The sequence below is a fragment of the Diadema antillarum genome, unplaced genomic scaffold, assembly GCF_040938485.1.
Source record: "Diadema antillarum isolate AM-2024a unplaced genomic scaffold, OU_Dant_1.0 seq00000533_RagTag, whole genome shotgun sequence".
Lineage (NCBI taxonomy): Eukaryota > Metazoa > Echinodermata > Echinoidea > Diadematoida > Diadematidae > Diadema > Diadema antillarum.
The window spans coordinates 463,801-491,223 of record NW_027271484.1 but is presented as its reverse complement, the minus strand read 5'-3'; the positions used below and the strand labels follow the sequence as shown (position 1 = coordinate 491,223).

Sequence of the window (27,423 nt, the reverse complement as noted above, 5' to 3'; positions counted from 1 at the left end):
TTTAACTTCAAATATGCCCTGAATGCATGACAATAGCAAGAAATAACTTGCCACAGTGATGATTTCACACCCAATCACTAAGTTGAGTCATGCTCAGTCATGCATGAGAGTTACATAACCTATGTGGTATCATTGGATAGAAGACTTATTGGACTATCTAACCATGAAAAAATAATGTGCAAATATTTCATAGTTTTCTCAAAATTTGCTGTCGAAGTTGGGTTTACTTTTTTTAGATACACACTGTACATAGGTCTGTTCAACTATACACGAGTAACCGTATGATTATATGCTCTAATTCGACAAAAGTCTGCAACATCCTGCTGTTTAATCTGTTGAAGTTGCCTTAACAAAGGCTCTTCAAGTCTTCATGTTTTCTCTTTGCATGTCTAATCAACTGTACAAGAATGTAATATCGTACAAGAATGTAATATAATGCTCTTATTTTCAAAGGTTTAAATAGAAGTCTGCAACATGCTGTTGCCCAACAGTTTAACTTGCCTTAACACAGGCTTTTCAACTCTAAATATTTTCTCTTTCCAGGTCTTGTCAACTTTAACTTGCCTTAAGAACCACATTTGAAGTTTTTCTACTTTCTCTTAGCAGATCTTAATTGTTAATTGTACACTAATCTAATATAGTTCTCTACTCTTTAAGGCTCAAATAAAAGGTGAAACATCATGTTTTCAAATCAAATGAACTTGCCTTATCAAACACAGGCTTTTCAAGCTTTCATAGTTTCTCCATGCAGGTCTTGTCAATGATACAAGACTCTAATATCATGTTCGTATTTTTTGTGGTTCAAATAAAATTCTGCAACATCCTGTTGCTAAATATGTAAATTTAACTTGCCTATACAAAATTTGAAATGCTGTTCAAGTCTTTATACTTTCTGTTAGCAGGTCTTTTCATATATACAATAATCCTATGACATGCTCTAATTTTTGAAAGTTCAATCATAAGTCTACAACAGGCTCTTCGAATCTTCATACTTTCTCAGTATAGGTCTGTTCAACTCTACACGACTATAATTACATGTTCTAATTCAACAAAAGTCTGCAACATCCTGTTGCTGAATCAGTTGAGCTTGCCTTAACAAAGGCTCTTCAAGTCTTCATACTTTCTCTACATAGGTCTGTTCAACTACACACGAATACCCGTATGACTATATGCTCTAATTCGACAAAAGTCTGCAACATCCTACTGTTTAATCTGTGGAAGTTGCCTTAACAAAGGCTCTTTAAGTCTTCGTGTTTTTCTCTTTGCAGGTCTAGTCAACTGTACAAGAATGTAATATCGTACAAACATGTTATATAATGCTCTTATTTTTAGAGGTTTAAATAGAAGTCTGCAACATGCTGTTGCCAAACAGTTTAACTTGCCTTAACACAGGCTTTTCAACTCTAAATATTTTCTCTTTACAGGTCTTGTCAACTTTAACTTGCCTGAAGAACCACATTTGAAATTTTTCTACTTTGTAGCAGATCTTAATTGTTAACTGTACACTAATCTAATATAGTGCTCTACTCTTTAAGGCTCAAATAAAAGGTGAAACATCATGTTGCCAAATCAAATGAACCTGTCTTATCAAACACAGGCTTCAAGCTTTCATAGTTTCTTTTAGACAACGTTTTCAATGACTTTTCCTGTCTTGTGTGTGAAAATTTTGACAGGGTGATGAGAGTGGAAATTGTTCTTCCTATCCATAGTGTAATTTTAGTGTGAATTAAAAAAATCTACGATATTTCTGTCTTCAAACTCACTGCGTCGGTTCGTAAACTCATCGTTTCTTGCGCGCACCATAGGTTATGTACTTAAGCGCGGGTCTCATGAACTGACATATGAAAGTTGTATTACGCCGGTTCGTGAGACCCGCGCTGTAACAGGGCCTTTCCCTTTGGATCTGGTCTTCCGAACCGACGCAGCATTGCTGCGTCGGTTCGTGAAACCCGGTTTTTTTTTTTTTTTTTTCAAATATCGACAATTTCGGGTACCGTCTTTTTTTTTTCTTTCTTTGATATCTAGCTTGATATTATTTTTTTTTTGATCTAAAATTTTGTGATTTGGTAGAGTTTTGAAAGCACTTTCATTTGGTACTAATATCTCAATTTTGAAAAATTTGACCAAAATCGAAAAGCGTCGGTTCGTGAAACCCCCGACGAGTTATGCTATGGTAGGTAGCAGCCAGAAAGGAGATGTCCCTTATTTTTAGCTGACCTAAAATTATTCATTCAATTTCAATTATCTATAATGTGTTCAAATTTTGAGTTTTGATCCTCAATTGCTTCAATAATACTTTCTCTGTCTTGAGATATATGCCTGTATCTAACTCGTGCTACCATGGCTGTAAGAAGATGAAATAAATCTTTGGTACTGGGTACATGTAGGCCATGTGACATGTATGAAAGAAGAGGGGCGTTACAGAACAACAAACTCGAGTTATTCGTAATGGATTTTAGGCTCAAAGATATGATACTTTTACTGCTTAACAATGTGTGGATGAAATAAAAAAGTCACATACAAAATACACTTTCTTAAGATAATGTTCTTACCTTTTCAAAATTGAAATATCATTACGTAAATTTGAATGAATATGTTTGGGATTTAACTACCCGTCCACGAAATTGAATGTCTGAATTACCCCTTTCGGCCAGTGCTGGTGAATTTTGATGAGTCTAGAGCTCGTGACAATTTAAACACTTTTTTTACGAATTCAAAAGGCATATGTGCAAATTTCATATATGGAAATGCTACAAATTGAACGTTCAAGTTGCAATTTTTAAACACAGAATGTGCAATAACGAGGATTTTTTTGCTACGTTGAATGGACTCGCAAAAAAGCGAAATTGGCCCTGGAAATCTATAAACCCAACCCACATTCCTAATTTGATTTTGGTATTTATAATTTGTTCTATATCTTATTTTGTAAGCAGTCTATGCACATTCAAATATATAGTAACAGTGTACATATACTGTGCATGAATCATCCATGAATTTACTGTTGAGCCATCATTTACTGATTTGCTTGTATCGTTATACGTGTACTTTCACTATTCATTGTTAGTGTTTCACAACTTATAATAAAACTATTTCCATTTAATCTTTGATGTTTATATATCGCATTGATATGATTGCTCTGTAAAAGTTGTTTATATTTCAAAGCCAATTATGAAAGAAAGGTAGATAAAAATTTCGACTAAACATACACTGATCGTGCATGGGTTTGTTTTTCACTCCCAGCCGCTGCTATTAAAATACCCGGATGTCCGATCATGAGAGTACGCACATACAAAAAGCCATTTGCAATTATCATATTGAGGTTAGATCGCGAGTAACTCTTGAAATGCATATGATATCACAGAATTTGAAATTTGCTCTGAACCAACGAATTACAGAATATAATCATCAATATAACAAGTCATGTGTCCTCACTTGTTATAAATAAAATTTAATGAAGAATACTTAGGTTAAGTATAATAGAATACTTATGTTTAGTATGATCTACTTTTTAAGAAGAGTTACTTTAGAAGAGTAGACCTTTCAATGAGCATTTGGAATGTAGGTATGATGTGAGAACCTTTCTCGACTAGCACTTCTAACTTTTGGTTTCTCCCTTTAACAACATTCTTTTCTGTTTGTTTTTTCAGAAATCTTTGTCCATGCACATGTCTATACATACTTATTCGTGTTTTTGTCTTTTCAGTTATCAGCATCATGAAACTGGATCAAACTGCAGCACAATTTGCTATTCTTATGTAAGATAAATATAAGTATGTAAAATATGCATGTATAGCTGTAAGTATACCTTGTATATCAATGTATTTTCATAAAATTTCATGTTGTGAATATTATGTAATTTCATGTTATCATATTCACATGTAAATATGTAAAAATATGTTAATAAATTCACACAACTCAACTCAACTGGAAAGGAGTGAACAGGTACACGTTTTGTCTTTGGTGAGAAATTACAGATTTTTATTGAAACTATCAGAACAAAAACTTGATGGAAGGAGTAATTCATGAATTTGATTTTAGGTGTGTATTTATATATGTATATATATATATATATATATATATATAATATATGTGTATATATATATATATACATATATATATTGTGTGTATATATATATATATATATATATATATATATAATTTATATATAGTTGTACGAGCTGAAATACAAATGACGATAAACATAAAGATGAATCAAATAACCTGTATCAGTAAATGACTGGATAGCCATTGTCACTTGATAATCGACCATTTTACTCCCACATGATATAGGTATAATAGAAAGTTCGAACATTACAACATATTGGGATGCCCTTGCATTGAAGAACATTTTTATGTAAGCATGTAAGAAAATTTATAATACGCATGTACTCAGAAATATTTTACCACTAAAACATTCCACTTAAATAATAATGCATGGATGTTCCCTATATTGGGGACATTCACTACGACGCTATACAATACATTCAGCAGATAACCACATAAGGTGATATGCGCACAGATAAAAAGGAAAACTTTGTGAAGTGTGTATGCACTCTTGGCAAGCGTATGCCAAAGATATGTAAGAAATTATGCCGTTTAGTGCTGCACTTCATACCTTCACTCCAACATCGAAAGTTTGAAGGGAACTTACTAAGGATTTCGTGTTTTACTGAATGCAACAAAGCATAACCTACACAGTCTAGAATATATACACCAACGATATAATGTCATGCTGATCTGTATTCACTTTTACAGAAAGGAATAAGCACTCCCTCGTCTAGGCCCAATGACAGAATTACTTTATCTATCATCGTAAAATACATGAACTTAATTTTGTACCGCACCTAAATTTAGTCACATTCACTAGGGTAAGAAACACGAGTGCAATTTGTGCTACAAACAGTAGGTGACATGAGGAATATGTCGAGCTGTCTTGTAAACATACATTGTACTTGTAAGCTAGTTAATTTAAAACATTGTAATATCACTTCACATGATGTACTCTAAATCATGAAATAATATGCGTTTCGGATTCCTACTCGGCAATAAGGCCATTGAACATATAGCAAAAGACACGATCAATATTATGTGATGGAACACGGAAATCATTAAAGATTGTATTCTGCGGCATAAACCCATTACTCGGTAATAAACACTGAAAGGCATGAGATACAATATTGGACAATCAGTATTTTGCAATAATCACGAATATGAAAAAAGAAGTCATCTAATGTCTATAATTCAAAGGTTCATACCCAGCAGCAAATCGTATACTTCTGTATCATTGGTAAAAGTATTGTATACCAATAAATTATTTCTTAAAATTCAGCGTTTTATTTCTATTTTTTAATGCTATCATACCGGCAAGTGAGGTTTACTTTGTGCGTTGTCACTTGGTTGTGTTTACATTGTTGATCCAGCTGTTTCGGGAACGGCAATCCGCAAAGTCGATCTCCTAGGGTCTGACAAAATACGGTTGATATGTCCCATTTTCTGGCTCTTGAAACTATAGATGAAAACAACAAAAGCAAGCAAAAAACAAAAAAAGAACCGTAAGATCATGCTTTGCAAGGTGTTAAAGTCGGAGCTTATTATGACCCTTCAATCACTTCCGGAGAAAACCAGCACTACTACACAGGCTACAAGAGTGATTGACGAGAACATGGAAAGAAGCCAAACCTCCCCTCCTCGCTCTGATATTAAAAACAGAATCCGGGAAGCTTTTTCCTGCGTGTGAACGGACGGCGATTTGAAATTTGATTGCAAACAAGTTTGTAATCAAAGTTTGCAATTAAGCAACTCGGTACGTGTGAAAATGCCTATCGTCTACCCAAGTTTATTCTTTGATTGAAAATGAATTCCTTAAATTGTCACGTCGGGCATGCTTATGCATAATGCCTCTTTGAAAACGAGTGAAGTGCCTAACCAGGTGAGAAAAAAAGAAAGGTCATTATGTACCAATATGCGCATGAGGTAACTCCCAACTTATGCTATTATCGCATCGTCTTATTTGCATTCGAGGTTGCAACCGATATCACCAAAATCGGCCGTTCCACGGTAAAAGGGTCTATCTTGAGAAATGTTACTTCGGAGAAAAACGGGTTTAAAATTTGGTGTATTTGTATGTCTGCCTCTTGTGTTTGTAAAGAGAATGGCTTGTGAGTGTTATGTATTATGAAAATATAAAAAATACACCAAACTTTAAACCCGTTTTTCTCCGAAGTAATATTTCTCAAGATAGACCCTTTTATCGTGGAACGGCTGCAATCTCAATAGGCGTTTTCACATCAGCCCGATGTTTCGAAATAGCGCGCTATTTTTCTGACTTGGGACATTAAAAAATATCTCGAGCTTGGATTTTTATCGGGCTGATGTGAAAACGCCTATTGAAACTGTAAGCATTGTGTTTTGTTTGTTATTGTACTCTTTGTGTCAAGGATGATTGAAACATTGAGTGACATTTCATTTTTCAAGCAGTATTTTCGACCCACCCTCTTGGTGAACTGGTCCCTGCACGCCAGTCTGATTCGCTCCGCCACGGCTGGAGTGTCAAGACGAAAATCACCGAACAAACCCTCTTCAGTCCTAGCCGCCATGATTGCGTCCTTGATGGCAAAATACACCGAGGAGCCGAGGAAGAGAGGAGGTTCGCCGATAGCCTGTGGGATAAGTGAATGGGTATCAGAAATGAATAATAAATGAAGGGATATATGTATTTATTTTGAATCCTAAATGAGAATTACGCTGTTCCGTATACTTTAAATCAAATTCACATTCTCACAACATTATAATACAGTTCATGACGATGGATGAAGTACATCTGTAAATGGGTTTGTTTCCACTTCACATGTTTTAGTATTCCCTGTAAGCGTACCATAGCAGTACTACCAAGTAGGCCTTGAACACCAGTCACATGTGCTGAAATCATCAGTATTTGCAGCACTAAAATGAAATTTGATAATAATTATTAGTGGAAAATTGAGCAAAGAAAATGGGATTCCACCTATGTTCATTTCTGGTCAATTTCCTTCTGTTTGCGTTTGATAATCAAGAAAGCCAGTCAAGGAAATCGGAATGGAAGCATTGCAAAGACGAAAATCGTCACGAATTCCACATCATGATTTGACGAGTTGATTTACTTTGGAGGAGCATATGTTTGTTGGGTTGGTCACACCCTTGATGAGAGTCACGTTGAATTCTGCTGGAATATTGCCAAAGCCAGGGATCTTGTAATAGCCAGGTCCTGCAGTCAACAGCTTCCCTTCTGGAGTCCATCGAAGATCTTCTAGGATATAGAGACCGTAACCTTGTATGAAGGCTCCTTCGATCTTCATAAGATGTGGAGAAGTAGGTAATAAATTGTCAATTCAATTCAATTCATTTCACATCTCTTAAAATGCACAAACCTAGACATATAATGTATATACAGATACAGAACGTGACATGGAAAATATACACAAAACCATTTCAAAGCACAAATAATACAAAGACTGTTGCAATATAGTACGAAAAAGTAAAATAGTATACAAAAATGCAGCAGATGTGAGGGAACGACAAAGGCCCTTGGCCTATCAGAGGTCAAAGAAATCATATCAAAACCTCAGCATCAAATTTAAGATTCCCTCTGATTCTCCATCCATAGTCACATCATGATTTTGTATTTCAAAATGTGAAATTACATACGAGCCCTTGATCCGTAAAGAGCAAAACTTTATTTCACTGACATTATCAATATAGACAATGATAATTCAGTGTGCTTCATGTATTTTATTTTCACCATGCGTATCTATGTTTGGTCTTGCCACTTTCTTATTGTGTTTTGATTTTCATTGCTACTTTAGGTTTTCACGTGATTTTCTGCGTCTTCTGCTTTAAACCAAAGGACCTAGATGTATGGAAGAACACCTGCATGTATTTCATCAATACAACGAGATACAGCGAAATGCAGCTATTCCTGCCGTCACGCCAACGAACAGACGAGTATACATTTTCTGCCGATCCTTTCTTTGTCTTTCATGTGTGTGATTTCATTCGGAAATAAACATTTTTACCTGTCCGATGTCGACAGCCGGGTTGATGCTCTGTCCAACGTCAAACACGATGTCAGTTCTCAACGTTCGATGATCTCCAGTTAGGCAGTCGATCTCCACCTCGGAAGCAGCGGCCCCGTAAGAATAGTAGTGCCACAACTTTCCCGTCATGGTCTTCTCGTCGAAGTCTAATCCTGGTGTCCTGCGGAAAACAATAACAGGAAGAAACCGAAAAGCTAGTACTTGTATTTCATTAAAGGGTTGGGATCTTGATGGCTTTTTATTTTTTTTTTTCATTCTTGCAAGGTACAATCATTCGACAACTCTTATAAACACAATCTAGAATGGCGACTGGTGTCTCCGCCATATTGCATTATTCTCCCAAGAGGTCTATACAGTAGGTCCTATGTGTATACATCTTGCCAATGTGAGGCGACAATACATGATGGTTGCCAAATTATCATCATGAAGAAATTGCTTTGATAAAAGGGCTAAACAGATTACATTTAGCATAATGACCTTGAACTTTTAACATTGAGCGTGTGCGTCCAAAGGTAGATAGACACAGCTTCATCCGCTCATACACACCAAGTTCAAGCTGGAGACCTCGAACGGTTCTTCAAGTTACATCTTCCTCAAAGTCAATTACAGACAAACGGACTGACGGACGGACTAACAAACCGAATACAAATGACTCCGGCGATAGTGACGTAGTGGCGGAGGCATAGATATTTCAAGTATCATTTCTACAGTGGCAGTTCTAGCAACTTTCGAAAAGTAACCTGTGTTGGGAACAATCACGTTGACGTCGCTTTGGGTTGAAATTGAAAATTGATGTCTTCGGATTTCATAGGATACAATAATAAGGGAATGGATCAAAACTTTACTTTTCTTCCTCTCGCGCTCGCTCGCTCTCTCTCTCTCTCTCTCTCTCTCTGTATGCATATATATATATATATATATATATATATATATATATATATGTGTGTGTGTGTGTGTGTGTGTGTGTGTGTGTATGTATTCGTTACTTACCTGTAATAACCTGTTGCTGACATACTAATTCTCTTCGTAAAAGCTTCCGCTGCCTAAAAGAGAAGTGGGAAATAATGTAGGCGGAGATTGAAATGAAACAGTATGAGAACCTATACACAATGGAACATGAGATACGTTTTAGTTAAGAACTTGGAAAACAGAAACCGAATTCTAAGAATTATGATTTCGACATATTCATCCGATTTCAAGGGCAAGGTGATGCATTGACGTGACTTGGTCCAGCGTTAATGGAGCATAAAAGCATACATTGTATGATAAAAGGGTATATACAGTTTACAAATATATATAATGAGCGTAATTGAAATGAACATAATTATATCGTATCGTGACACTTCTAAAACGAATTTGACGAATATAAAGCATATGAAAGGATGGAGGCATGATGACACTGAAACAAAACCAACTAGCATAAACATTGCTGCATACAGCAATTCGTCCAAGAGAGCTTTTACTAAACGAACTCATATCCAGACAACGTTTTTTTGACACATATTACTGGATTGAACAATGGTCTCTCAGATACGAGAGTTGAACATTTCATTATAAGATGAATTACCAGATGAGTATACATAGACTATTGTCTATAGTTGTATCCAGCTTGTAAAAGTTGGAAATACGCATATTCCACTTCAGCCTTACCCATTCCTCCCATGTTCCTTTCGGATTGGCGTACATGATGGGCTCCAAGCGCTCTCGGAGTTTCTGGCATGCATTCTTCATGGAAGGGAAACATGAAAAGAATTGTCTACCGCTATTACTGGATCACAACGGACAATTTGAGCGCGTACCGAAGGTGCTCATAAAATTATGAATCATAACCTCTGTCGCTTAAAAATGGCATGTTGCCCATCCATCCAACATACAAGATGACCCAGGCAACAGGCCATTAAAATTCACTTCACACACAAGACATCCAGGCTAATTCGTTCTGATTACCACCGTATGACCTTCCTCCAAAGTACACACATTTTCCGTATTCTTCGGGGAAATTTGGGCAAAGTTTCAAATAAGTGACTCAAAAAATCAACTAGAACCCAGAGCACGTATGACAGAAAAAAGGAAAACATGATATTATTTAGCGTGTCTCATCACACCAAGAATCTTAGACAATCTACACTATTTGTCAAAAACATTCTTTTTTTAAGTTATATGGGTTACAACATTAGGAGTGAAATATAGTCTGGTTTATTGATGGGAGAAGTGGAATCTTTCTTTGAAAGAATTTCATCAATACATTTGACATGAATCCATACTTAGTGGAGAGTGTACAGGCCTACTGTAGTATTACGCTATATAGGAAGTACCGGTAAATAACACATTCAGCATCAATACAAGTGGCAGCTAAAACACAAATAGACACTCTCCATCAGCCTGCCTCTCCCGCATACTTGTAACATTGCTCCTACCTTCCAAAATTTGGACTCTACTGCCAATTCTCTTATGCTTTTATACCTGCACCGCTCCGCCGTTGATATCCGAACCGAGGCTGGCCGCGGTGGCCAGGGTGTTGGGCACCTTGCTCGAGCTGGTCTCCGACAGGTGAATTTTGTCCTCTGGGATACCCAGAGTCCTAGCGGCCACCTGTATCATCTTGGTGTGCAGGCCCTGCCCCATCTCCACCCCGCCGTGGGTCACCAGGACAGACCCGTCTGTGTAGATGTGCACCAGGGCTGCTCCCTGAGGAGAAATTCACAATAAACATGTTTAAAGGCTGATACGCACACCTCGTCCTATAACACAAAGAACTTGCCTTCTCTTATCTTCTCTTCTCACTCTCTCTCTCTGTTAAGCTGACGTTAAACTTCAACATAAGTTGTGATCTTTCCAAATACGTTAATGTACATGCACAGATGTTGTGGGAGCAAGTAACAAACATCACAAGTCAAAATGTATGTTGCACTAAATCATTGTAAATGTTATTACCCACCACGTCTCTACGTGCCCTGAATTCGCGTTGTCCTTTGGATATTACTCTTGAACCCGTTATCAATAAACTTGACAATTGCGTATCCATGATGTTTTACTTATCAATTTACCTGATTACAGTGCACAGGTGTCAATCCGATACCGTATTTCACCGGAATGATGGCCAATCCTCGTTTCTTCCATCGGTTCTCCCTTTGGCATTGAAAAAATATATATAAAGATAAGGTTTCTAAACAAAAATATATGTATATATGTTATATCCGTTTTTACATGTTGTGTACATCTGTCCTTGTTCTCATCAAAGATATTTAAGGAAGTTTTATGCGTAAACAGCAGTGACAGGAATTTCCGTGAACGGCAGTGAGAGGAATTTCCGTGAACACAACGACTTGAACTGGAGGCTAATACAACGAAAATTTTTTTAAAAAAACCCGAAGTTTAAAAGAATCTTGATCCTTATCTGTGTCGAGATACCATAAGATAAAGTGTGTGACACACGGGTTAACAAGTTAATCAGTGTGCAGGCCTCTAGAAATTATCAATGACTGCAGGGTAATTTGAGCTTAACATGATTTTCTGTATGAATATCTGCTGTTAAAGGGGAAATCCAGTCCCAAAATAAGTTAGTCTGAGAAAAAAAGAGTAAAATCCAACGAGTTCAACGGTAAAAATTTGACTGAAATCGGATGAAAGATAAGGAAGTTATGAAATTTTGAAGTTTTGCTAATTTCTGCAAAAGAGTTCTTGTACAGTGGATATTAATATGCAAATGACTGGGCTGACCATGTCATAACCTCACAATTTTCCATTAATCATGTACACAAAAATGACAAAAATTCAGTGTTTCTGGCATTGAAGTCTGAAACAAGATGTTATTCCTGCTTGAATAACTTCAAAAATAGTGATCAGTTAGATATATCAGGATTTGAGCCTCGGGCACAATTGCGTTTGAATGCAAACCTGGAAGTTTCAAAATTTTATGTGCAAACTATATGGCAAGTTGTGAGGGGATGACAAGCTTACTTTGCCATTTGCATATTCATATTGACCGCTCAAGAACTGTTTCCTCAAAAATGAGCGAAAATTCAAAACGTCACAATTTCCTTATTTTTCATCCGATTTCGATCAAAATTTTACCGGTGAACTCGTAATATTTTACTCTTTCTTGTCAGACTTATCAGATTCCCCTTTGAGATATCCTACGTCATAACAGCCTTGCCATCGAGTATGTTTCGGATTACCCGAGTCGTAATATCACTTGATTGGGCAAAACACATTGTATATCAATAAATGTCACCTATTGAAAATGTCGACATTTCTCCTCCTGGTGTAAAAGTTGCTCTTCTCAAGACATTGTTCCCAGCATCGCTCGATATTGCAGTTCTCGATCTTCTGGTTCATCAAGGCGATGTCGCCATCTTTGTAGAAATTCAACTCCCGAACCTAATGTTCACATTAAAATCATAATGTATACTTATGATGACAAATCATAAATAAATAATGCATGTTTATGATGACATACTGATCGTGCAAATGATAATAACGAGGAGATGTGGGACAATTATCGTGGATACGTAAGCAATCACCTTTCAAGGCAATGCATGCATACGTAAATAGGTTTGAGAGAATACGGCTTTCCAAACAAACAAACAAAAAATCTGCCACATAAACGAAGAATCTCTTAACCTTGTATGATGACGCCAACACAACCTTAGACTACCTTAGACAAGCTCGGCCCTTTCATTATCGTTCTTTACTTCCCAAATATATCGATGGTAGCAATGTCAAGTACGTTCCTAAACCAAAGAGCGATATTTGCATAAAAGAAGTAAAATATAACTACGTTATGAGACTGTAAACAAGCAATGTGCAAATATCTTTTTGAAGATTTATTGTGAAATAACATGTGAAGAGTATATTTTGGAGATAGTATGTAAAACTGGAATGTAGAAGGCAAATAAGCGCAGCTTGGTTACGTTGGGTCTTTTTTGAAAAATTCTTTGACTTGTAATGATAATGATAGATACAGATCAATTTTACACAAGAATACGGCGAACATGTGCATTAAATGTTGTACAATCCTTGTGTGAGAAAATAAAAAAAAATACCTGTGATGTTCCTTTAGGGCTTTCGGTTACGGTATGGAGAAAAAAAAAATATGACCTTTAGGACTGAGATTAGGAAAAGGAACATAAAAGGGGGAAATTTCCGGATAAACCATTAAATGTGGTTTTATAATTATAACAGAATTCAGAGATAAACCTTTTCCTGCGATATCCCGCACTCGATGGCTATCTTGGTCATGATCGACTCCATGATCAACATCCCCTGCGGTGACCCAAAGCCTCGAAAAGCGGTATTGGACGAGATATTGGTTCGACACACGCGCCCCTCAATGCGGAATACGGGCATCCGGTAACAGTTGTCGAAAAATCTCGTAGCTACACTCGTCACCTATGATATAAAGAGGAAAATACATTATTTTTCTTCCTCCAGGTAAACAAACACACACTCAACAAAAAATAATGAAAAGCAAGAATCAGCATGGAGTCGGTTTTAAAAGTCACTGGCTTTGCGTTAAATCTAGACACTTATAATTGGTATCCGCTTTCATGACTTTGCGAGAATGATAAGCATGGAAAGGCCATAACCATGCGCACAGGAAACAAGGTACTAAAAGGTAAGTAAAGACCCGACCCAGGGGATCTTTGCGAAGGAACTCCTTCCCCTCCAGGAGCGTGCTGCTGAACCACCTCATCACCCTCTAATGAAGGTGAAATGGTTCCCAGCGTTTGGTGGAAGTTCCATCATCCGTCTGAAAAGCTTTGAATGACTTAGTCTTCCTAGGTTGTAGGGAGCTTGATGCCTATCTCTTCACCATGAAGCCAGTTAGTCGTATGCTGACTTTGCAGACTTCTAGCTGGCACAATGGTCGCCATCGTGTTGGGTAGTGCAACAAGAAATCCAGACGACATGGACTTATAACTAGGGTCTATCATCATTTTAAACAATCATTTCTGAGGCCATTATCCTCGTTAAGCGTTTGCTTGTGATGATGGTCTCTTGTATTTCTGTTACATCAAGAGTTTCTTAGTTTGTTTTTGAACGATAAATATACAGGATCCTATGTTTGCATAAATATACGCATAAAATAATGCCTATTTGTTTTCATTTTGCATTGTGTCAGAAAATGTTGGATATTTTGATTAACCATTTATCTATTTTAACTGTCAGATTCAAATTATGCCGTGCTGAATTAGTTTGTTCAATTGACTTTGTATTTCATTTATGTATGGAAAAGAAATTCAGAAATAAAATAAAAATCGAATCAAATCAATTATTGGTCGTGTGTCTCAATGCCATGCACATATGGCGTTATACAAATGCTGTGGATCATCATCATCATCATCATCATCATCATCAATGCCAACTTTAGATTAGGCTCCAGAGCGTTAACTTCTCAAGAAGCCCATGACAGGGGTCAGGATTCACTCTGAGAAAGTTTTGTAAGTTTTTGACATCTCCATCATGTAATTGCTGCAAGGTTTTCTTCCTTCTTTGTTTTCTTAATCTATCTCTCTCTCTCTCTCTCTCTGGCAGAAAAAAAAATCTCAGAAAAATATCCGACGGTGGTCAGAAGAACTTTTAATGCTGACTCACTCTTCGCTCACTCTTTTTATATGGTTGGGCAAACGGTACAAAATATTCACAGTAGCACACAGTGGCAAATGATTGGTTAACAGTTCCTAATCTCACAAAAACTGTCGCTAACATTTTGCTTACAATCGTAAAAGTTGCCAATTGCATTTTGCAAACACTTTGCAAACATTCGCACGAATGTTGCCACAAGTGTGTGTGAAAGTCGCTATGTGCCGCTATCAATAGAGGCAATCCTCGATTTTCGCCAACATTTTGTCAGAGAAGTTGGCGAACCTTACAGTCGGAACATCTTAATTCCTATAAGCACGATTCACGTGTACGGGTCTCGTATACAGTGCGTGTGTTGTGATTGCTAAGTATGATATTTCTCTTTATCCCAGTGAGAGAGTACACATGGAATTATCGTGGTATTTGTCACCTCTCAACTTACTGTCGTTTATTTTGTCATTGTCATCACAGTGAGCGATATGCACATCCATAAACGAGGATGCATACTCCGAACGAGAAGCGATACAAACCTTAATTGAGTCATTCATAATTCCCTTACTTTTTTGATCGACATTAAAAAACAAAAACAAAACAAAAACGTGTGTATCAGATACAGTAATTGAATTAAATATCTCTCTTATGGAGGTAGAGGTATGTCATATAATATGTATGAATATACTTATCATAAGAAAAAAATATAAATGAATGAATAAAAATATAAGGAAATGTACGGATGCTTATATGCAAGTATGATTATTTTACGTACGAATGGTGACATGTCTAAACTGAAGCCGCCGTTTGAGAACAGCTTGACATCAAGAGCCTGCAGCCGGCCTTCTGTGGTAAATCCGACCTTGTAGCGCCCTACAAAAGGGTGACGTCCTCCGGTAGATTGCATATCTTCGTCACGGTCCAGCATAAATCGCACTGGTCGTCCCACCCTATGGATGGTAGTCAGAATAATTTCATTGACATAACGTCATTAAAGGACAACGTCACCCACAATGAGATTGCGTGAATGCAGCATTGTTAGTAGAACACGTCAGTGAAAGAAAGTATGAGGAAAATCGGGCAATCCGTGCAAAAGAACGATATAAAGAAAATATAAACAGAATTTCACAAAATTTCATTTTTGTTTAAAAAGTACACATTACCTCGACTTGTTACTAAAATTATTGCCCCTCCCTTCTGAGAGAGGCAAATAAAGTGCTGTTCTATTATGCTAGAAAATGAAAACATGTTGAAATTTCTCTATATTTCTTCATATCGTTCTTCAAACGTGACATCCGAAACTGTAGAAGTCTTCTTATTCAGCGATGGCTGCACAAAAACTCTAAAATTGTCCGATTTTTTTTCAAACTTTCCCTGATGTTTTCTAATATCGCTCCATTCACTCGATCCACACATTCTATTTGGGTGAACTTGTCATTTGACTATGTGAAAGAATCCCAGATTCGGTTTTTTTTTTAAATTCTGAATGATTGAACAAGTGCAATTTGTTGGCACTATCACATCCTTTGTTAAAGGTAAAGGCAAGGGGAAGACATGATTCATTGAGTAAACCAGACAACAATCGATATTGTAATGAATGCATGCCAATCAATGTCATTACTTATTATTAGATATTATTATCAAATATAATGTCCTTGTTCTTACCATCGATTCCATGAAGAACATTAATATCCTTGCTGCGCTTAGCATATCAGATTATCAGGTTATTATTTTTCCCTTTTTTTATTCCAATCAATTCAATATCAATTTATTCCTCATATTTCTCTAAATGGGTTATTTTGAAAATAAAACAAGCACGTATCATTTTGCGCTGTCAATTACAAAACAGACTAAAAATAAACGAAAAAAAAATGTACACGATAGTTGAATTGAATTGAATTTATTTCCTCTTCATGGGGTGGAACACCCTGATCAGCAGAGCTGGTTTCCATAGGGGTCCACAGTAATCATGGTAACTGGTCAATATCAAAATCACGATTAATATTTTAGAAGCTTCTTTACCTATAACCCCCGAATAGTCGATTGTGAAACAAGGAGAGCGGATGAAAATGTACTAATACTTTTACAAAGAAGATAAAAGCGAATGTATATATATATATATATATATATATATATTCGTGACTATATATACATACACACACACACACACACACACATATATATATATATATATATATATATATATATATATATGTATATATATATATATATATATATATATATATATGTATATTTTGTATGTTCTGCTTCAGAAACGGATTTTTAATCTAACATCACATCGCATCCTGGTCGCTGATGAAGAATGCGATGACTAACCTGTTTGGTGCCTTGTTTCTAAAACATGCGCTTAATTTCCTCGCCAGGATAAAGCGTTTTAACACTAGTGCCATTTTAGGTTTTAATCTCATATATATGCAAAATTAAAAACCTGTGTTTCTGTAGATTGTGAATTGTGCTGTGATTTTTCCTAAAGCGAAATAGGGAATTACAAGGAATTCGACACAGGAACTTAATTGTAGTGCGTATAACCCAACCTTTCGAGTTTTTTTTTTGAATTTGTGTTTAAAAAAAACAACGATATAAGGCGACAAACTCTACAGATTTTTTTTTTTTTGCCCTGGCTTTTTTTTTTTTTTTTTACATTTCTTCATCTCTGCTCCCTCTTCCTTATCATCTTCATCATCATAATCATCATCACCATCACTAACATCTTAATCACCATCATCATTATCATCAGTCATTGAAGAAAGATGATCATACTTTTTAGCTGCTACCGCACACGCCGCAGCAAAGAGAGATGATCTCACTTCTTTCCCTCCGAAGCCTCCGCCCAAACGCTTCACCCGGCAGGTGACCCGATTTCTCGGAATGCCAAGTACAATGGACACCATTTTCTACAGAAATGTTAACTCCAAATAACAGGAAGGGGTGGGGGGGTGGGAAGGAGAGAGACAGAGAGACATGTGGAGAGGGATGGAGAGAGTGGGAGAGAGAGGGAGAGAGAGAGAGAGAGAGAGAGAGTGTGTGTGTGTGTGTGTGTGTGTGTGTGTGTGTGAGGGAGAGAGTGAGAGAGAATATAATGACTTATATACCTTGATTGTCGACAGCGACAGATGAATTATAATCATCTGTACAACGACTAGTGTAATTTGATCGAAAGAAAATTTGCAGGATAAAAGACAGGAATATCCTCACTTCGATACTACCCTGATATAAGTATCTGAAGCACATAGTTGTATTAGAGACATGACTGACAAGAATTACGATAGACTTTAACAAGCAACCATGCTTTCCTAACAACATATTTACTTCTCATCTGAAGAAAAAAAAATCAAAACTTGAGCAGACATTTTATTTTCTTTCAGTTCCCGATGACATACTATAAATCATTATGGTAATGTAGTCTTACAAGTGTATATATTGTTACCATGATCAGTGCATGCCTTAGTGTATATTGTAATGTAACGCAAGTTTTTACTTATGTTGTAACATATTCCACTCACCTGAGCATCGGTGGGATTTTGGGTTGAGGAAAACACTTCAAATTCTTTGTCTTCTCCTTTCGGAATGACAAATGCACACTGCGTCTCCAGGTAGAAATGTTCTTCACCTCCGACCTTGACCTCACCTTCGATCACGTGGTCACAGCTTTTAAGAGACTCCACATGGTCACCTTGCTCAACGACAATCGGTTCTCCCATGAACGACTCCTTTTCAATTGCATCCTTTAAAAAATAAAAGAAAATAAACGGGTTTCAAGACACTCCAAGAAAAAGGCTCTTGATACCTGTTTGGGAAACTTTTTTTTTCTTAATTTTTCCTTTATTGTAAGCCAAGTTTCTTGCATAGCAATTATAACCAAAATGCATGCCATGGAAAAAAAAAACTGAAGCAAATGAATTCACACGCAAATTGAGAAGTGTGTCAACGCACGCACAAATTGCGTTAACAGTCATGATTTACACAGTGGCGATGCTCCGTGTAATTTTCACCAATGTTCGTATATGATCATTCGAAAGATTTATTTCCCAAAGATACATCCATATCTAATTTATATCCACGAGCAAACAAACAAAAACAAAAACAAAAAACAAAAAACAACAACCAACCAACCAACAAACAAACAAACAAACAAACAAACAAAAACATAACTATTTTAGATTGTGTATACATTTGTATTTTGCTGATCCCAGTAGGGCCTATTGTGTTCTCTATATAGTAGCACTCTATCTCGCTACATGAGCAGTCTAGGGTTTGAAACATAGCCATGTCATTTCAGCTGAATGCCTCAAAGGAGGTATGTTAAAGACCAAGGTCTGTAAACTGTTACAGGTATTCCACACCTCGATAGTGATTATGGAGTCCAGATCTTCGTATTCAACTTTCACAAGGTTAGCGGCTCGTCGTGCTAGGGCTTGTGTTTCTGCTAAGATGGCTCCGATTGCCTGTCCAACATGGAATACCTACGAAAGTGACGACAACAAATCAATATAACATCAAGTATTCGACTTTAAAAAAAAGGGGGGGGATTGTATAGTTTTGGTTGAGGCATAACTTCAGGTTTCTAACAGTTTTTGGTGAGATAATAGCAAACCTCTTGTAAAATATGAAAGGGCATGTAATTCCATGAAGAATTCAACATTTATTTGAAGAAAATTGGTCTTGAAATGGCTGAGATTTCCAAAACAGAGCGATTCTAATAAAAGGCGGGGCCCATCTTTTACTACGATTGTTTTGTTTTACTTTGTTTTTGAATGTTTCAGCCATTCCAAAAAACTTATTTTCATCAAATAAACTTTGAGTTCCTCTTAAAATGGTATGCTCTGTCACTATTTTATAAGTGTTTTCTTGGTATCTCGCAAAAAGTTAAAGCCCAATTCTCGTCTCCACCAATACTGTACCATCCCTTTAACAGTATTCCTGTTGAGGTTTTGTTTTGTTTTGTTTTGATTTGGCTTTTTAGGTTTTAATGCTATTACTTCATCTGCAGCACTTATCCAACAGATAAAAGTAGATAAACGAATAGTACCATGAAAACCACAGTAGACTCTCCTTGGTGAGAAACAAAGAATGATATACAAGGCTAGATAACACATCCACAGCGACATATTCAACATCATTGACGCTCATCTTGCAATCTTTGCATGTATAATCATTCAATGTATCTTTATCTGCAACTCCCACAGTAATAAAAGAGTGCACATCAAAACTGAGTGTAGGAAACAAAACAAAACAAAACAAAACAAAACAAAACACCACAAAGCACACAGGAACGTGTTTTCAGTTGCCAAAAAGAAAAAGTGTGTGGCGTCTTACTTAGAAGGGAGGAAAGCAATTTTCGATGTAGTGGTGATCTTCCAAGCATGATACCAAAATGTCACAACTTAGTTACCTCTTCTGACGCAAATAACTCTTCGTCAAAGAAGACAAAACCGACTATGTTGCTGGCGGGAACATCGCTTGCCGACACAAACTCGTGAACGCCCTCTAGGGACAACGCTTCTGACGGATCCAGAGAGCTGGAGAAAAAATTTATTCTTTTTTAGCTAAGTATTCTGTTTATTCCCTTGCCATAAATCAGTCAATCCAGTTAAAAAAAAAATAAAAGAGAAATAGAAAAAAGAAAATACAGACCCCCCCCCAAAAAAAGCATGAAACAAACAAACTAATTGCCAATGACCAGATCTACATGAACTAAACGTTACGTAATCTGTGATCTACTTATAATGCATTTGCGACTTAAAAAGAAACCCGCCGTTATCAAAAGTTAATTGATGTCATATTGCTGTTTTCGTTTCTCCATGATGTTATTCGCATTCATTGCAAATGGTTGCTTCGTGTTACACTGTATTTTCCTAATCCCTGAAGAAGACCCCTAGAACTGTCGAAAGCCCGGCAAATAAAGGCAAAAGTGAACAATGACGTCCCGCTGGCTCTTTATTTCTTCAGTCGCAGTATTGTATCGCAAGATGCTGCTCCCATTACGTATAGAAGTGTCCAAAGCATTTGCACGCAGTCTACATAAATATCTTTACAATTTAAACACATTACGGTACACACCCTCGCACATAATATATGATTATTGTATAACTTCAGTCCATTTTGTTCACATCTTTTGTTCTGTGCAATTTCTCAAACTTTAACAAAGGAGTCATTATGCAATTTAGAATAATACTCACATGATTTTTGCATGTGCTCGCCGACTGCGCACAAATGACAAGTAGAGCTGACCTGTTGCACAAAAATTATATTGATATAAGTCTTGATGTAAGTATTTTCTTATAGGTGGTTGATAAATAGAAAATAAATTAATGGTAGCATTGTATTTGAACGGCGCTGAATCCCAATCTGACTGATGCAACACTTACTTCCTTGAGGGCGTTTAGATATTTACGGATTGCTTCTTTTTTGTGTTTGTTTGTGGGTGTGTGTGTGTGTGTATGTGTGTGTGCGTGCGTGTGCGTGTGCGAGTGCATATGTGTGTGGCCATGTTGAATATGTCAAACCCTCGAGAAAGCAAGAGTTGCACCAACGAGATTCAGATTCAGCACTCTAAAAATAGGTGGGTAAAACCATAGAATATATTTTTTTTTAATTTTCAATATTCAGGAAATACTTATGTTGAACTTACAATCTTTGAGGCCATCTCAAATACGTGAAATCCTCAAGAAGAAAAAAAATATCTATATTTAGATTCGGATTAAGAACCCTTGGAATAAGCTAAATCCTTAATTTTTGTTTCCATTATTCATTATTCACAAGGAAATAAATTCATATGAAATTCAGATGTTGGCGGGCTTTAAAAAAAAATCTCAAGATTTCAAGAATGCAAGAGTTGCAGCAGTCAGAATCGGATTCAGCAGCCTCAAAGTAGGGTAAAAACTTCATACTTATTTCTAATTTTACAACCTGTAGAAGGAGATATAAACGAATTTCAGATTCTGGAGACCATTAAAATCCTCAAGAAAGCAAAAGTTGCATCATCGAGATTCAGGCTCAGGACGCTCGCTTCCTGTTAAGTTATAAAAAAAACAACCCTCTCTCCTCCACCCTCCCCCCCCCCCCCAAAAAAAACCCACACTAAAAAAGCACTCTGAGAGCGCAGACCTCTGCCAAGCAGCTCATTTCTACCACTGATCTTGATTCTCCGTAGACGGTAAACCGTAAAACCAGGTTATGAAGGAAGCTGTTACAGCAATTGTGGTCAACAATCGTCGTCGACCAATATACATTCAATGCTATTTTGGATGAGCCAAGGCGCACATAGAAAATTCGCCATTCTTTTTATACTCTACAGGCAATACAAGGTCACAAGCAGACGTAAAAACATACGAAATACTTGTCGGAAGTATTGCTGTACACAATGTAGAATAAAATTAGGATGTCCAAGGAACAGTGAGTATAAGGTGGTATATAATCATGCTCTTGGACGTGTAAGTTGTAAGTTATTGGTCTCCGAAGAAGGCTTTGCTTTTTAAACACATTTCATGTTCATAGATGATATTTCATTATTACCGTACCAGCATTTGACATCATCGCATGCGATATTAGTGACAACATATCAACATCTTCATCAGATTTTTACACCCCTATAGGCAAGACCATCGTGTCCAGCAACAAATGTTTGTCTGTTTTTAAGACAGAGGTCCTCAGAAAATTAAATCGGTGTTCACATTAATCTCATTATCCTAATGATTTCTTACAATGGCCGATATTTCTACTCTTGCTTATTAGTCCAGTCAAAATAGGGTTTCACCCACCACTAATTGCAACAGTAGGAATTCCACTGCAGTGCATCTTGTTATGGGCTCCGAAACACCATACTAAAAGTCCCAAGAAATCCAGTGGGGCAAATCGGCTAAATTTGCATAATATGCAAATTAGCTCACATAGTTATAAAGATGCAGTGTTTCCATGAAAACTAGGCTTTTAGGATTCAGATTGGAACACCGAAAGTGTTGAAACCTATGTTTGTAATGTCAGTTAGTGTGATGCAAACATTTCCATGCACATTGTCTGGACCTCATTTGCATAATATGCAAATTAGCTCCCATAACGATAAAAAATACAATGTTTCCATGGAAATTAGGCTTCTAGGTTTCAGATTGGAACACGGAAAGTGTTGAAACCTATGTTAACAATGTCAGTTAGTGCGATGCAAACATTTCTATGTACATAGTCTGGGCTTCATTTGCATAATATGCAAATTAGCTCCCAAAATGATAAAAATACAGTGTTTCCATGAAAACTATGCTTCTAGATTTCAGATTGGAACACCGAAAGTGTTGGAACCTATGTTTACAATGTCAGTTAGTGCGATGCAAACATTTCCATGTACACAATCAGACCCTCATTTGCATAATATGCAAATTAGCTCCCATAACGATTAAAATAGTGTTTCCAAGAAAACTATGCTACTAGGTTTCAGATTGGAACACCAAAAGTGTCGAAACCTCAGTTAGTGCGATGCAAACATTTCCATGTACATAATCTGGACCTCATTTGCATAATATGCAAATTAGCTCCCATAATGATAAAAATACAGTGTTTTCATGAAAACTACGCTTCTAGGTTTCAAATTGGAACACCGAAAGTGTTGAAACCTATGTTTACAATGTCAGTTAGTGCGCTGCAAATATTTCCATGTACATAATCTGGGCCTCGTTTGCATGATATGGAAAGGGTACCGAGCCAACGGACTATTCAAATGCTTCAAAGCGCCCGATATGAGCATATTAAGAGTGTTCAAATGTGATATTTCAGTTTCTCTTCACCAAAAATAAACTCTACAGCATTAGTAACCTAGCATGAATAATATTACGCAAATTACAATTTTGTCATCAGACAGATAATGATAGCTAATCCATCAATAACGTAGAATCAAAGTACGAAATTAAACAAGTGTCAACATCTATAACTCCAATTTTGTAATGAATGAACTCTATTTGGAGGGTGATTTATTCGAATCTTGATGATTCAGCTCTTGCATCCTTGAGGGTTTTGAGATATTGAAGATGGCCAGTCAACTTTGGGAAACCCTGTGGGTAGTGCCCAAAGTTACCCCTATCGATAATTATCGACACGACCAATTACAGAACATGCATCAACCAACGCGATTTCGGTTGTTCTAAGCGTACATTTTTTTTTAAAGTCGTTCGGCCGTCTAGCAAAGACTCTTTTATTTCCATGAAATAGAATTGGCACTGACAGCGGAGATATTTTTCTACAATGTGTATATCTTTTTGAATAAAAGGTGGTGCACAGTCAAAGCGACTCGCAGGGAGGTACCCAAATTTATCCCTATACCCTCACGGCCCGGTACAAAACATAATCATACGCACGTGAATACAGCTGTTTGAAGCGAAAAAAACTCTATAACGTCCTTTTTGTTTCATTTATCCATTAAAATTCAGTGAAAGTTATAGAAGAATTATTGTTTCACAATATCTATAAGGTAAAAATAGTTCACATACGAGGGCAACCACGTGGAGGGTACCCAAAGTTACCCCTTCCGAAGGCAGTCTAAGACATGCAATGATCATGTACCGACGCAAATACATAATTATGTTCTAAAAGTACATGCCTTTCAACAGTCCTTCTGGTCCTCTAGCAAAGAAACTTTTATTTAATGAAATTCAATGAGGTTAACAGAAGATATATTGCTCTGCAATTTTGACTTACACTGGCATAGTTAAAGTGGTGATCATTCGAAGGGAGCCTCCTATATGGGAAGTGCCCACATTAATTGCCTCTATACATGACCTTATAACGCAAATACCAACGCAATTACAGTCGTTCAAAAAGTGCATGTCTCAAAAAGTTTTATGACTATCACTTGAGTTTTATGACTATGTATAAATATTTATAAGGTGCTATACAATCATTGTACATTCTTTTCATCCTACATAGTTTTACGCACCTCATTTTCTGTTCCAAAAAAAGTGATGTCTATTGTCGAAAAATGAAATAAAAATTGAATTGAATAATTTATTGTATTGAATTTAATTCCTGCCATATCAAGACACTTTTATTTCTATAAAAATTGCCGGGGTAAAGATAAAATAACAACATTGATCTACAATATCTATACAGTACAAAGGGTTCACTTGCAGAGACCACCTTGTGGGAGGTGCTCAAAGTAACCCCGTGCATCCTAAAGGCAGTGAAAAACGTGGTACAATATTCAACCGCGAAAAATGTTCCATGGGTACATGCCTCTGAAAAGTTCTTCCGCCTGTATAGCACATACGCTTTTATTTTCGTTAAAATGCAATTAAGGTAATAGGGGACGTTGCTGTACAATATCTATTTTGTCAAAAAGGTGGACATTCAAACGCAAGCCCTTGGGAAGTGCCCAGATACTCCTACCCTGACCGTCGTGGTCCCAAAACAGGTTAACAAAACATGCATTATATGCCAAATCAAACTCAGTTGAACATGCATATAGAAAGTCGTTTTGCCGGGTGGTAAATAAGACACTTTACTTTTCATGATTTTTGAATGGTAGAGACACTGCTTTACAATAATCATATAGTCAAAGGGATGCACATTCAAAGGCAACAGAGTGGGATGTGTTTAAAGTCATTTAATCCCCAGGGCAATATAGGAAACATGCACTACCACATAGCACGAATATGTTCCAATATACCATGCCTTCATATAGTCGTTACGGTTGTACAGCAATTGCCCTTTTGTTTTCAAGAAATGCAATTTAATTACAAGAAGAAAAATTGCTCTACATTAACTATTATTGTCAAAAGGGTGAACAATTATCCAAAGCAATCCCTTAAGAAGTGTTCCAACATTGCACCTCCGCTCAAGCCTCGTAATTACAACGCAAGGATACTATGAACGCAAATACTGACGTTCTTTCGTGCATGAAGTAGTTCCGGCAATACTGTTACAGTTACACACTTTTATGTCAGTTACTGTCGTGGAAATGATAGAAAAAGCATTGCTTCACAATATCTATGCAGTGAGAGGATGCACATTAAATGTCAATCCTGTGGGATGTGCCCCAAAGTACACCACCCTCGTGGCAATATAGAAAACATTGAATATCATTAACGCGAATACTATGTGTACCAAACGTACATGTTTTCAAATTTCGATCGCGCCGTACATTAAGGGCACTTTTGTTTTCAAAAATATGTTTTAGTTAATAGAGGAGACATCGCTCTACAATATCCATATTGTTAAAAGGGTGAACATCAAAAGACAATCCCTTGGGAATGGTCCAAAGTTACATCTACGCTCATGCCCCCTTAAGACAAAACACAGATATTAGCAACGCAAACACCATTGTTCTATAAAGCATGTATGGTTTTAAAAGTAGTCCCGGCAATACAGCAAATGCACTTTTTATCAATGAAAATTCATGGAAATGATAGAAGAGGCTTAACTTTACAAGATCCATAGAGAGAAGAGGATGCACATTAGACGACAACCCTGTGGATGTGTCAAATAATATTCCACCATCACGGCAATATAGAAAACTTATTGTCATAACAACGGGAATATATATATGTTCCAAACGTACATGTTTCTAAAATTCCATCGTGCCGTATATCGAAGGCACTTTTGTTTCCAAGAAATGCAACTAATTAATAGAGAAGACATTACTCTACAATAACTTTATTGTCAAGAGGATGAACATTCAAAAGAAATCCATTGGGAAGTGTCCAAATTTACACCTACGCTCACGTCCCCTTAGTGCAAAACACAGATATTAGCAACGCGTATACTGTTGTTCTAGCGTGAATGGTTGTAAAAGTAGTCCCGGCAATACAGCAAATACAATTTTCATCGATGACAAGTAATGGAAATGATAGAAGAGACTTAACTTTACAAGATCTATACAGTGAAGAGGGTGCGCATTAAACGGCAACCCTGTGGGATGTGCCAAAAAACAACCCACCCTCACAGCAATATAGAAAACATATAATATCATAATAATGCGAATAATATGTTCCAAACGTACATGTTTTCGAAATTCGAAATGCCTTATAGCAAAGGCACTTTTGTTTCCAAAAAATGCAACTAATAAATAGAGGAAAAATTGCTCTACAATAACTACATTGTCAAAGAGGTGAACAATCAAAGGTAATCTCTGGGGAGGTGTCTAAATGCACGCCTACGCACACCCCTTTATTACGAAATACAGATATTAGCAACCCAAATACATTTGTTCTAGCGTGAGCGGTTTTAAAAGTAGGTCCGGCAATGCAGAAAATACACTCTTATATAAATGAAAAGTCACGAAAATGATAGAAGAAGATTTGCTTTATAAGATGTACGCAATAAAGAGGGTGCTTATTGAAGGGCAATCCTGTGGCGTGTGCCCCCAAAGTGCCCTTTATTCACTTGGCAATATAGAAAACATATAATATCATATAGCGCAAATATATATGTTCCAAACGTACATGCTATCAAAATTCGATCGTGCCTTATAGCAAGGGTACTTTTGTTTCCAAGAAATGCAATGTAATCAATGCAGGATACATTGCTTTACAATACTTACATAGTAAAAAGGGGTGCACATTAAAAGCGGCCCCTTGTGAGGCGCCCTAAGTTACCCCCTCAACCCCGCGTCCCCATATGCAAAACGCGCGTTATGCCAACGTGAGTACTGTTGTTATGAATGTACTCTTACAGCTACCGCTAATTTGCATTTTATGTAAATTATTTTTGTATGACCAATTCGAAAAGGCATCCATCGTGTTCATTGACCTACAAAATATAAGTTTACACATTT

At 36.7% G+C, this 27,423-nt stretch overlaps 1 protein-coding gene across 1 annotated transcript in view; it reads right to left on the bottom strand.

Annotated features, from left to right (window-relative positions):
- Positions 1 to 5,455: 5,455 nt before the first annotated feature.
- LOC139734598 (xanthine dehydrogenase/oxidase-like) overlaps positions 5,456 to 27,423 on the bottom strand; it is a 56,860-nt gene continuing 34,892 nt past the window's right edge. Inside the window, exons 17-32 of the mRNA XM_071645382.1 lie at positions 20,849 to 20,900; positions 20,062 to 20,188; positions 19,013 to 19,132; positions 18,173 to 18,394; positions 17,430 to 17,563; positions 15,424 to 15,598; positions 13,272 to 13,463; positions 12,307 to 12,452; positions 11,120 to 11,201; positions 10,536 to 10,760; positions 9,723 to 9,797; positions 9,063 to 9,115; positions 8,052 to 8,232; positions 7,140 to 7,328; positions 6,492 to 6,659; positions 5,456 to 5,506 (exon numbers count right to left, since the gene is read on the bottom strand). Coding sequence (XP_071501483.1) covers positions 5,456 to 5,506; positions 6,492 to 6,659; positions 7,140 to 7,328; positions 8,052 to 8,232; positions 9,063 to 9,115; positions 9,723 to 9,797; positions 10,536 to 10,760; positions 11,120 to 11,201; positions 12,307 to 12,452; positions 13,272 to 13,463; positions 15,424 to 15,598; positions 17,430 to 17,563; positions 18,173 to 18,394; positions 19,013 to 19,132; positions 20,062 to 20,188; positions 20,849 to 20,900 — 2,192 coding nt within the window. The remainder of the gene's footprint in view (positions 5,507 to 6,491; positions 6,660 to 7,139; positions 7,329 to 8,051; positions 8,233 to 9,062; positions 9,116 to 9,722; positions 9,798 to 10,535; positions 10,761 to 11,119; positions 11,202 to 12,306; positions 12,453 to 13,271; positions 13,464 to 15,423; positions 15,599 to 17,429; positions 17,564 to 18,172; positions 18,395 to 19,012; positions 19,133 to 20,061; positions 20,189 to 20,848; positions 20,901 to 27,423) is intronic.